This window comes from Cottoperca gobio, chromosome 16, assembly GCF_900634415.1.
Source record: "Cottoperca gobio chromosome 16, fCotGob3.1, whole genome shotgun sequence".
Lineage (NCBI taxonomy): Eukaryota > Metazoa > Chordata > Actinopteri > Perciformes > Bovichtidae > Cottoperca > Cottoperca gobio.
Window position 1 is genome coordinate 12,570,456 of NC_041370.1, and position 12,426 is coordinate 12,582,881.

At 41.8% G+C, this 12,426-nt stretch overlaps 2 protein-coding genes across 5 annotated transcripts in view; one reads left to right on the top strand and one right to left on the bottom strand.

Moving 5' to 3' along the window:
- Nucleotides 1-5,900, top strand: part of creb5b (cAMP responsive element binding protein 5b) — a 44,137-nt gene extending 38,237 nt beyond the window's left edge. For 3 of the 4 annotated variants that reach the window (XM_029450914.1, XM_029450913.1, XM_029450915.1), the window contains 4 exons: nt 30-353; nt 1,592-1,819; nt 2,384-2,492; nt 3,519-3,673. In XM_029450914.1, coding sequence (XP_029306774.1) covers nt 30-353; nt 1,592-1,819; nt 2,384-2,492; nt 3,519-3,673 — 816 coding nt within the window. Of the gene's footprint in view, nt 1-29; nt 354-1,591; nt 1,820-2,383; nt 2,493-3,518 lie in introns of all 4 variants that reach the window. The other variant, XM_029450912.1, reaches the window with a different exon arrangement.
- Nucleotides 5,901-6,379: 479 nt separating this feature from the next.
- cpvl (carboxypeptidase vitellogenic like) lies at nt 6,380-12,425 on the bottom strand. The gene is made up of 13 exons (XM_029450923.1): nt 12,263-12,425; nt 11,925-12,103; nt 11,679-11,800; nt 10,342-10,456; nt 10,140-10,198; nt 9,907-9,986; nt 9,707-9,773; nt 9,298-9,420; nt 8,805-8,936; nt 8,534-8,632; nt 8,264-8,437; nt 7,442-7,624; nt 6,380-7,363 (listed from the first exon to the last, which is right to left on the bottom strand). Exons 1-13 carry the CDS (start codon nt 12,265-12,267, stop codon nt 7,265-7,267), a joined length of 1,437 nt encoding a protein of 478 aa, XP_029306783.1. The 5' UTR covers nt 12,268-12,425; the 3' UTR covers nt 6,380-7,264.
- Between the last annotated feature and the right edge of the window lies 1 nt (nt 12,426).

Consider the following 12,426-nt stretch of genomic DNA (forward strand, 5'->3'; position numbering starts at 1 on the left):
TGTGTTCGGTGTCTGTTTTGTCTACTCAGAGGCTGAAGGCTGCACTTTCACACCACCCGGGTACCATCTCAAACGGCAACATGAACTCCATGGGCCACATGATGGAGATGATGTCATCACGGCAGGAGCAAAGCGCCCACCATCACATGCAGTCACACCCGCACCAGCACCTGCAAGCCCCTCCCCACGCGTACCAGCACCAAGGCCACCACCACCACAGCCAGGGCCACGGCCAAGGTGGACACCACCACCCGCAGGGACACAACCCCCATCACAACTCCCACAATCCCCACCTCCATCCCGGGCACCCACACCAGACTTCACCGCACCCTTCAATGCACTCTGCTTCACATGTAAGCAAAGCACATTCCCGGGAGAACCGAAGCTTTTAGTCAAGCCCAAGGCCGAGCCACAAGTTCAATAACACATTAAAACCCTCATATAGCTGGAAGTTACTGTATATCATATATGTGTATCGTGACTAAACACAAGGCAGCGCCTTAGTAGCCCTTTGAGCAGTTTTGAAGTCAGCTATTAGTGGTTTAGCATATAGTAATACTGTATAGCTGAACTTATGCTTCAAACTCACAGTAAGACAATGGATGAGCTCATTTTCCTTTGCTGCAGCCATAAGGGCAAGTAGTTTCCTGGCAACCATCTCAAAGGTAATTTCTTTCCTTTGAGGTTACAGGTCAATGTCGGACGCTGGTCATGAAGGTCAAGGGTCAAGAAGAGGCCATAAAAGTGGCCATTATAAAGGATGCCCAGTACAGCAGACATTATATGTCCACAATATTCTCCAGGTGCAGAAGAAGCTTTATAAATGCTGGTCCTGATGATGACCAGACAGCCTTGGCTAATAGTCCTGGAACATCATAGCTGTGAATATATTTGGTTTAATTTCATTTAAAAGTTTTGCTCACAGCAACATGATGTGAGACACTGTGTCCTTGCATTGTCTAACAGCCTCTGCAATGCCAAGCATTTTGGATGAAGGACAGTTCGACATCAAGAAATGCAATTCACTGTATGTTCCTAATGTACCATTAAGGCCTTAAAAAAACACTCTGTGTATGTACAGAGGCCATTAAAGCAGCTTGTATTTTCCATGGTTCTCATAAAAATGGTAATGATCTGAAGACTGAAAACACTTGACCTTGCCAAGTATATGTCAAGATCTGTCACTGCACATACAGTTTTAGAAACAAGTCTTTTGACTGTGTCTGGTGGTGTTAGTCTGAGTGGAAGTGGGCGGTGGAAAACTGCCTCCTGACACCTCTTTAACAGGGTGGGCAGGCTGGTGAATCAGCCCAGTCACTCATTCACTCTGTCACCCCTGACGCCCACAGCCCAGCTCACAGGGCACGTGACACAACCAGATGTTTTTTTGGGTGAAATTGCCAGACATGGAATAGCTGCAGGAGGTAATGTATAGATGCTTGTTTGGAGGCTTTGAGGGCAGTGGAGCTGTGACAGCAGACAGGTGGCTGTTTTCCAGGAATGGCTACATGTCCGGTCGGACGGCGGCAGACAGTCGCAGCCTCATCAGAAAGCTCAGCGATGCTGATACATTTCTCCCCCTGTGTTTCAGATGTCACCTGCAACCCAGCAGATGCATCCAACGCAGACACTGCATTCTCCGCCACCCAGCGGCGGGCGGCGCAGGCGCGTGGTGGACGAAGATCCGGATGAACGTCGGCGAAAGTTTCTGGAGCGGAACAGAGCAGCAGCAACAAGATGCAGACAGAAGAGAAAAGTGTGGGTGGTATCATTAGAGAAGAAAGCGGAAGAGCTCACGCAGACCAACATGCAGCTTCAGGTACACAATGGACTTCAAGTGTTGTAAACTACAAACCCTCAGAACTTCTAAATGTGCAACTCACAACATCAATTCCTGACTAAGAACTTTTTTATATTATCTCATTTTGCACCAGAAATGATGTTAAGTAGTTAGTTTGGACTCAAACTCATAACAATGCAACGTATTGCTTATTAACATGATAAGTTGGATGTTGACATCTAAAACCTGTTAAACAAAAAAGTTAAAAACTCAAATGAACTCAATATAAAAAAGCTGCAAAGCTCCAACAACACTGGATCTTACACTTCCCATAATGCACCTGAATAGGACCTCCCTGCTTGGCAAATGCCCTCATCTTTCAAGCCCCACCTCCCAAATGTGTATCACAGGTTTTCAGTTCAAATGTGAAATCCCAATCCAAGATATGAAATAACTGTGCTGACCATATGAATATAATGTAGTACGAATGGGAATACACTGTCTGTTTCCAATACACTCATACAAATAGTTATTAAGTGATTAAGTGTGGCCTGCTTTAATTGTGCATTCCCTGGATGATAGTGTGTTTTTCCTGCATTTCAGAATGAAGTGACCATGCTAAAGAACGAGGTGACCCAACTCAAGCAGCTTCTCCTCACACACAAGGACTGTCCCATCACCACTATGCAGAAAGAGTCCCAAGGTTACCTCAGTGAGTAGCTCAGACATAAACACAGACACACACACACACACACACTTGGGAATTTGACCAAAAAGCACACATTCATCTGTGTGCCTGAGCCCGACAGTGCAGATAGCACTGCGGGGAAATGTTAATTATCTTGCCAGACGAAAGATTTAAACTCCACAGACTGAACTGTGATGGACACACAGTGACTGCCAACACTCTTCGCTCCTATGTGCTGGTATCCAGCTCCCACGCTCGCGGCTGGACTCTTCCTTTCACATATGGGTGTTGCACACTCTGGTAGCCAGCCTGGACTGGGAGTTGGTAGTGTGAATCCCGTATGAGACCTGTTTTTCCATCTGACAGCGCCTCCGTGCACAGAGGCAGCCGAGACTCGACGTGAGAAAGACGTCACAGGCTGCACGTTGGCATCCAAACTCTCGTGGATGCTCCAAAATCTCACTGATCACCAGACTGTGCCTCGGCTCAGCCGCGCATGACATCAGAGCCCCACCCTTTTGATACGGATACAAGTGACATTTCCATGTAATTAGGATAAGGCACCTCCCTGCGTGGCTTTAGCGCAGGAAAATAAGGCTCACATCCCCCTTGGCTGAATGGTTCTTTTATACAGAAGAGAGCCAACTCCCAGACTGGGCTGGGACAGACTTTCATCGATGAGTCTAGCTTGTGTACAGATGTCACCTTCAATGTGTCCGAACTTCACCAGGCTTGTTTATGGAGTTGACTGATTCACTTTTCCATTTTTGTGCTATCCATTTATGGCCTATTTTGGGAGGACAGGTGACAGATGAGGTGTGAATTCAGTGTTTCATGTGTTTGACATTTTGTTTTTGCTAATAAAGCTGTGTTTTTGTTTTACAATAATGAGATTTGGTGTGTGTTTATTTGTTTTGATGTTATTTATTATCGTTTATTTTTTCTGTATCGCATTATATTTTGCGGTCTCTGTGTACAGCTTGTCATAGTATGTACAATAGTCTACACACATTTTGTCCATCTTCATTGATGTCTCTGCTGTCTCCTCAGGTCCAGACAGCAGTCCGGCGGGCAGTCCAGCGCCATTGTGCTCCCAGCAGCAAGTCATTCAGCACAACACCATCACCACCTCCACCACAACCGTAGGGGGCAGCGGTGTGCACGGGCAAACCAATCACCGCACAGACATTAACCCCATCCACTAGGGACAAGAGAGACTTATAACCCTGGCCCAAACTCCCCCTACTACCCTGCTTTCTGAGGGTTGCCAGCTGCACATGCTGACCCCCCCTCTCCCTCCATCAAGAAAAACCTCAAAGGCCTGTGAGGCTGTTCTTTATACAGTAGCGACAGTATGTATTTTTATAGAACAACCCTATTAACGCATAAATGTTCTGCCTCTTTTGTTTTTTGTTTTTTACTATTTGTTTGTGCTTTTAGCGAAAAGGGAGTTTCATGCAGCAATTCAGTTACTTTTTCTGTTGTGTATTGGTACAAAATGGACCACGGTGGTCATGGAACCAGAGGACAGAGCCTCAGACTGTCATCTCTTGAGCAGACCTTACATCTCTGTATGCCTGATGGACTGAACAATGAATCAAATCATTCTCTGAACATCACTTATGGACAATATGTTGAGTGTATGCATTGAGCGTATGCAACAGACACGAAGTGATTCGCTGCCTTTGAGTTGTCTTTTGAAAACCAAGTCAAACTGTCACCATGATGTCTTGATGACAGGAATATGCAAGCAGGTGTAATGATCTTTTTCTTTCCGAGAAACGTATATGACTGTTAAACTTTTCCCTGTCAGTGGTATTCTTAAAGAGTGTCATAAAATACAGCCCGACAGTGAAAACAGGATCAAATGGAAGCAATACATCGTAGTATTGATCATCTTCTCTACTGTATGTCCACATTATGATCAGCATGGCCAAGCCACTCTGGTCCAGAGGACATACGATGCTGTTACAGCTACAGAACTGTACACTGTGATACCAGTGAGGCAGCTCGGGGGTTAAAACTAACTCCTCCGCTCTCCAGGACCAACTGAAGCTTTAATAATTGAGGCCTCTTGTGTGTTTGTGCATCTGGATTTTAGGATCCATAGTTTTGAGTATGCATGTGAATTATGTATTTGTCGTTCTTTCCTCTACAGAACAAAGTTCAGCAGATGTGTAAAGAAAGAATGACGGGAAAAAATGTGTGAGAAAGTGACTGAGAGCATGATTTTTCTTTTTTGTTTGACTGGCATCTCACAGCCGGCAAAAGGAGCAGATTATGCCTGTGCTTTCCAAAATGTCACAATGTGCCTGAATCTTTCTTGAAATCCTTCGTTGGCTTTCTGTAGACAGCTAATCTTTTTTTCTTCAAACAATCAAAAGCATTTCATTCTCAGTGTTTTATTAATGAGTTCTCTCTGTTATTAGCTTTGTCGTGGATGTCTGCTGCATGTAAGCGCAAAACCAGCTGATCAAGGAGAAAAAATACCCGCTTTCCATTTGACCTCTGACTTCTTCATCAATTTCTCTTCCTCTCTTTCTCAGGCCTCCTCTGCACAGGGGTGGATGTACTAATAGTTACTTCTTTTTTTAAATTTTAAATCTCCTTTCCAGCCTTGAAACTTCACGCCTTCTAATGTTGACCACAACTCCTCTCCTCTCTTTCCTATGACCAGGAATGTCGACTCATTAGCATGATGACCATAATGCACTGTGTTTTACAGTAGGATGGATGAAATACATTCCACTGACAGGTGGAGCGATCGCAGAGCTGTCTATGCACTTTGTCCTCTGTCATGCCAGAGGGTAGAATAGCCATATTAAAGTCCGAGTATTTCTCAGTGATCCCCCCCTCACCCCCCCTTTTCACACACCAGCGAGAAACCTAACTGTGTTTGGCTTCATGGAGAGACTGTGCCTGGCATGCGTCACATGTCTGTAGATAAAAGAAGGGAACCTAGAGCTCGTATTGTAGGACGGGGCTCAATTAAGGAACCTGCAGCCTTTTTATTCTGGAAAAAAAAAAAAAGATGAAGGATGTGAATTGAAAATATTTATCCTCATTATAGGTTACATTCAATTCAGTTTTGTTGAAGCATTCAGACCGTTTGTGTCATGTGTTAACCCTGGAGTCTGTGTGTGCAGTTCGATGTGCGTGTCGATTAAACAGAGAGATTCTCTTGAAAGGGCTTTGTCGTACGAACCCTTTGAACTGAAGCGCGCCTTATTTTAGGTTGTTTTTTAAACCATACTTAAGACTGTTAGACCATTCCAAAATGAACCTCTTGCATGTGAAAATTATGGTAATGACTTCAAAATACTTTCAACTGGAATCATTTGGATGATGTTGCTATTTTAGAGTTAGATATGAAAGTCTCTAGTTTCATTTTTGAAAGACATTTGTTACTGCAGAGGCAGACAAAAAAAAAAAGGACACATGGAAGTGCAGCGTGAGAGAGTCTGGAGGTGGAGAACAATTCCTATGTATTAATGATGTTATAATTGTATTATTTTAAATCTAAACTTATAAATATTGTACATAATGTCATTAATTTCTGTAATCCTGTACATGTAATGCAACCACCTTTCTTTTTGAAGGGAGTAAATGTGTGGTACATGTTTGTAAATAATGTTTGCATAGCACTTGTTGCCTTTTGTTGTACGTCAAGGCTCATTTCAGCGCTTAAATACATTGTTTATATGTAATGAACTGATGAATCCATTCTGGCCTGCATAACTTTGTACATTTTTTTTTTGTGTCTGTAATGACGTTGTCTTCATTTTGTGTTGCATTTGTACAGATGTTAAAGTATCACTGCAGTTACATTACGGTATGAAAATAAAGCACTTGTTCTGTAACATACAACTGATGTCATTTGATGTCACAACTACTGGCGTTTCAAATCAAAGGATCTTTGAAGAATTATATTGAAAAGGAAAACAAATGTTCACATCAAAACGATCAACCCTGATGCTTGTCCTTGAGACATAACTGCTCATTAAATAGTTAGGTGCTTTAAAGGTTTAGAATACTCATTAATTATTGACCTGTCTAGACATCTTGATAGTTGCTTGATGAAACAACATGGCAGTAAACATCAGGACACAAACATCTTTGTGGCATTCTGTCAAAAAATAAATAAACTAACAAAAACTGCATTGTTTTAAAGACATAACAATAGACACAAATAATTAAATTAACAAGCATTGTGTATTGTTGCAACATGAAAAGTGCTCCATATTGAGTATTAAACATTTGTATTACCTAAGTTTAGGTAATCAGACATGTAGTGGGATTTACTTTTTAAAACGACATTGAATTACCAAAGCAGTTTTGTGAAGTGATAGTTTTTTAATTTCTGGTTTTCCCCAATTCAATTTCTTTGAGCACAGCGACCCCTGGTGGACATTTTGTTGATTAACCAAACAATACTTGACGGGAGAAATCCCATTAAACAGGTGCTGCCATATCTGTAAAAACACTCATAGAAGTCAGACCTGATAAAAAAAGTCACATCGCTAATTTGTACTGTATGAGCTGATATGGGCAGCAAGTCAGAGATCTGGATCCAGGCAAGGAGAACTTCTTTCATCAGAAGTGCATCAGTGTCCCACACCAAATGTCACCTCGGCCAAAATACTTGAAAAATATTAATTCAGCAGCAAACCTGTAGAAATCCAACAACGCGCTGCTTTACGTCGCCTGAGACACTCAACGGTCTTTCAAATCAATAATCAAAATGATTCCTTAAACTGGATGTGTTCTGATCAGCTGTGTTTCAGCACCAAAACACTTCATATCCAGCCCCGTGTTGAAAGGAATCTGTCAATCATGTCAAAGGACCTCACCGGTTGGTCGTAAGGCAGAATGTGTCCTCCTCCTCGGATGATGACCTGCGTGACAACAGAATTTAAAACTGGTGTTCGCTCAATACTTTTCACATTGTTTTTTGACTGTTATTGTCTTCTCACCTGGAAAAACTCTCCCACTTGTCTCACATAACCAGCCACCTCTGTGTCGCTGGGTTGAACCTTCCAGTGGAAGCGAGGGGCTGTTTTGTACTCGGCCGCACCGGTCCAGTTGACGGTGGGCAGGAACCTCTCAGTCAGTGGGGCTGCGACAATTACATCCAGCTGACCGCTGTAGATTAGGACCTGGGTGTAGAAAATGCACCACACAAGGAAACGACCGTTAGAGAGAGAGTAGAGGAACTTTCTAATGGGGCTGCAACTAACGATTAGTTTCATTATCGGTCGTTCGATCTATAAAGTGTCAGAAAAAAGTAAAGAATTAACAGCCCACTTTTAAGTCCAAGGTGATGTTTTTAAATGTCTTGTTTTGTCTGTCCAAAACCCAAAGATAAAATAAAAACAGAAAAGCTCTCCATATTCTAGAGGCTACAAACTTCTTTCTTTCTTTAACAATCCATCGATTATCAAAATAGTTGCCAAATATTTTCCTGTTGATAAACTAAATCGATTGGTCGACTAATTTGCTGCAGCTCAACTTTCTAAGCAACATACTACTATTGCACAGGGCAAACACATACAACTACAAGCTAGGGCAGCAGTAGCTAAGTCAGAGACTTGACTTGGGAACTGAAGAGTCACCGGTTTGCCTCCTGGGCACTGCCGAGGTGCCCTTGAGCAAGGCACCAGAACACCAAACTGCTCCCTGGGCGATGTTTACTGTATATAGTAGCTGCCCTTAATACTAGAATGGATTAAATACAGACTCTATATTTCACTGCGTGTGCCGTGTACAGCTACAGTGGATAATCCCACACCCCTCACCCTGTAGTTGTCCATCAACACTCCGAGCCACGGTTTGATGCTCTTCATGACATCCTGCAGAAGGTGCTTCTCCACCTCCGAGCCGTCATGGAACGTCAGGTTCCCCACATGCATGGCGCGTCGCACCGCTGGCAGAGTCACAAACTGGGAGAAGTACTCCTGGTCTTCAGGCTCCTGTGGTGCACAAAAAGCAAATGTAGTGGGTTGTGCTCAGACTTAATTCAGTAATAACCAGTTCATTTGTATATAAAGTTTTTAAATTCTACGTACCCGACATTGCAGGTAGTTGAAGTAGTTGGTGCAGCCGGTAGCATTTTGGAAGAAGGAGGGATATGGTTCCACATCACCGTTGAGCAAGCTGTCGAACACCTGAAGTCAGACGTTAACAAAAATGGTGATCTTAAAGCTTTATTCACAATTGATGTTTGTTTTAGAAAGATGTGAAATATTCATTGAAAGACTAGAAATGTGTTCAAATCAAGACAAATGATGATAAATAACTCCAAGTTGTATTTTGACAAATGTAAGAAGCGTCACTTACCTGAAAAGCCTCCACCCACTTCTCCTGCTGGATGAGTTTAACCGCCAAGTCTGTCTGCTGCCTCACATACAGTCTTTGGAGGTCATCAATCATGCCTGTTTGGTACATGAACTCAGCATAACCACCCAGCATCTGAGATGGAAGAAGGTTAGATATTATACTCATCATTTCTAAATTGACATGACTGCACTGTAGACTACTACCAATAACACATGCCAGGGTAAAGGGTGATTTAAAAAATAAAATAAAAAATAAAATGGAGAAACATGCACAAAGTCAGTGACGGCATAAATAACCAACTTTTTTGGTTAACACTAAACTTAGCAGGCGAAAGTCAGATTTCTTGGATGAACGTATGAGATGAAATAAAAAGGAGATGAGATTTGTGATGCAATTAGATGAAAGATGAGAAGTTAAATTACATTGGATATTCATTTGTCAAGATTACGTAGTTTAAAGAATATCAGGAAATACCACTTTGTCAGATACGCACCAGTTCTGGATCGCAGAGCCCGTCACCAATAGCCATCCCCATGAAGTTAATTTTCACTTTGGCAGTGGGGTTGTTTTTATGGATGTAGTAAGAAATGGCAGGAACATACTTCCCTGCATACGACTGCATGGGGACAGAGAAGGTTCACATAGTTTAGGACGCAATATTAAAAAGGAAGAATGTTTTTCTTGTTGTTGGACACTTTTATGGACTTGTTGTGGTGATATTTTAAAAGGCAAACTTCCAACTTATCCAAAATGTGTCCCATGTCTTACATGACAAGGATTTGCTCTATCGAGTCTAAATTTCTACCGTAATGTGTACAAGTTTAAAACCCACTTGTGTAACACCACTGCTATACATTTTGTACAAATTTATTTGCAAAGCTAAAAAGAGAACAACAACAAACCTCCCCAGTTGCATAGAACTCGTTGGGCTGATACTCGGGAAAGATCTGGAAAAACTGTATCAAAGCACTTTAAAACATTTTTTAAAAAAGGAGGAGATGGGAATAAAAATAGAAGTTAGTAACAATGAAACATCAGACTTGTTGATCCACGTGGCGAGAATATTATGTTAGAATTGGATGGCAGTTTTTTTTTTTTTTACTTGTACAGATCTCTGCCAACATCATCCTGGTTCTGAGCAAAACCTCGGTCATCATCAGTGAAGCTGAAACCCGTTCCAACCTAGAAAACAAATACTCTTCCTCAAATACTTTTCAGTAAATATCAATGAACATCAAAAAGCATCAGATGTTCCGAGAAACCTTGAATGAAAGATGCATTTCGTGTTATTAGTTTGTGGCTCTTTTTGTCTGAGGATAAATAAGTGATACCTACCGGATTGTCGATGTACAAAACTGAATATCTGGATGTCCAAGCGTAATCCCTCAACCCAACTGCAAAGACAAAACATGAGCAGATCAAAAAGCAGTAAACAAATGCTTACGACACAAACTATACAGGCCTCAAGCTTATCATGTTAAATAAGGATTATAGTGCATGATTATGTATGCTGCTGTAGTACCAGATCAGTTCTTACCAGTCAAGTTCTTATACACCACATATGGTCCATGTTCCACAAAGAGACCGAACATAGAGGTGCCACCGGGCCCGCCTTGCAGCCAGAGCAGGACCTGAGCTTTATCTTGTTTTACCTGTCAGTCAGAACACCACAGAGAAAGTTAAGATATCAGCACCACCCAGTGGTGACTTCAGTGTATTACCAAACAGGGTAAAATAAACTGAATTAACCACACTTTATAACCAGGGATAGCAATAAAGATTAACATGGGATAATGTTCAGGTTAATCAGCCGGTGGAGATGTGGCAAGCATTCAAAGTACAATGTCAAACGTAGTCTCAGAAATGTGTTTCCATATGAAAGTGATGTTTAACTCTCATACAGTAAACACATTCAGTCACATATAGAAGCTGTGTTGGCAATTCAAAAAATGAATCACCTTCCAGTAAGAAATGAACAAATATAGAAGTTAGAGCTTTGGTGCTATTCAATGAAGCGTCAGAAGTGTTTAACAGAATTAAATAATTTCAGCTGAAAGGACAGAACCTGCAGCCACATGTGCTACAAGTATCTGACACTGAGTATACAGAAACACAAGTCATTTATACAGTAGAATTGCATGAGCAGGACAGCAGGTAATACACATTTCCGTGTACCAAATGTGAACAAAAAGGCACAGAGACATCAGACATGTTACAACAGTTAACATTCATCTGCTAAATGCCTGACAATATGGTCAAAGTGGCGCCTACTGTCTGTCGAATGCTAGCAGACACAGGGATATCAGACATGTGTCTGACAACTGTGAGAAAACACAGAGTTAGTGACTGTAAGGCCAAACAACTTTATAGAGATCAAATATAAGAAGACTATATGATACATTTCCACAACAGAAGCAACTTCAGAGGATGTAAAAGCACGACATGGACTGAATGCAGAATTATCTTTAAAAGGGAGATACACATAAATGTATTGATACACTGGACGTTATTATGTTTTGTGATACTGCATCGATTCTCAAAAACACTGCATCCAGTTTTAATTAATAGTTTATGTGCTTACAGTTTACAAGCTTAGAAAAAACACTAAACAAGCAGCTATTATGCTGATATTCCCACACTAAAGCTGACTAAACACACATGTGCAATTCCTTATCCCTAGTTGACTGAGGGAGCACAGTAACATACTTGAAATACTTGAAATACTTGAAATACTTGAAATACTATCAAGTTGAGTTCCAAAGGAAATAAACACAAGAAGGGCTATGCATCTCTAAATGTCTGCCTCCTCCTTGTGATCTTCTCCCAAAGCGCAGCACTGACATTAATGTAACTGTAGAAGAAGTCGGAGCCTACCATGAGTGCAGGGAAGAACCAAAAGAAGAGGTTGCTGTTGTATTTCTTGTTGACTGTGAGGTACCCAGCATGACTCTTGACGTTGGCACCTGGCAGATCTCCCACCAGACTCAGTTTCCTGGCTGGAACCATAACACAAAAAGATGTCTGCAAAATGATAACTGATCACTATAATAATAATAATAATAATAATAATAATAATAATAACGCTGGCTGCAGTATTATATAATGTGGGTGCACTTATACCTTGAACTATATTTCCTTTCTCCAGGTAAGGAGTGAGGAAGAGGGGAGACCCGGGGTCGACTCCATTGAGGCCGCTGACACGGTGAGACTTTCGGCAGAAAAACGAGGAGCAGCCCCGTGACTGTGCAGAGTCCAGACAGGCCCACAGTAAGAGGAAACCCAGAGTTTCCCTCCACAGACTGTCGATATTTACAAAATGGATATCAGACTACAGGCATGGCAAGTCATATGTGAACCAAGTCACTCACATTTCAAAACAATCCGACAACAAACCCAGCGCGGGTCTGATAGCACGCGGAATGAAAGACAAAACTACTTTTACAAGTGTTAAAACTCACCTCATGTTCACTATAGTCTCTGTGGAAATGGGACAAATGTCAGCCTTTAAAATCAGGGGGACGTAAATAAGTTAATCTGCTGTAGACCGACTGAGAAGTGTGAAGCCCACCTCAGTCACGTGAACCGCTCTACGAAGGTCATATGACATTTGATCACGTGACAT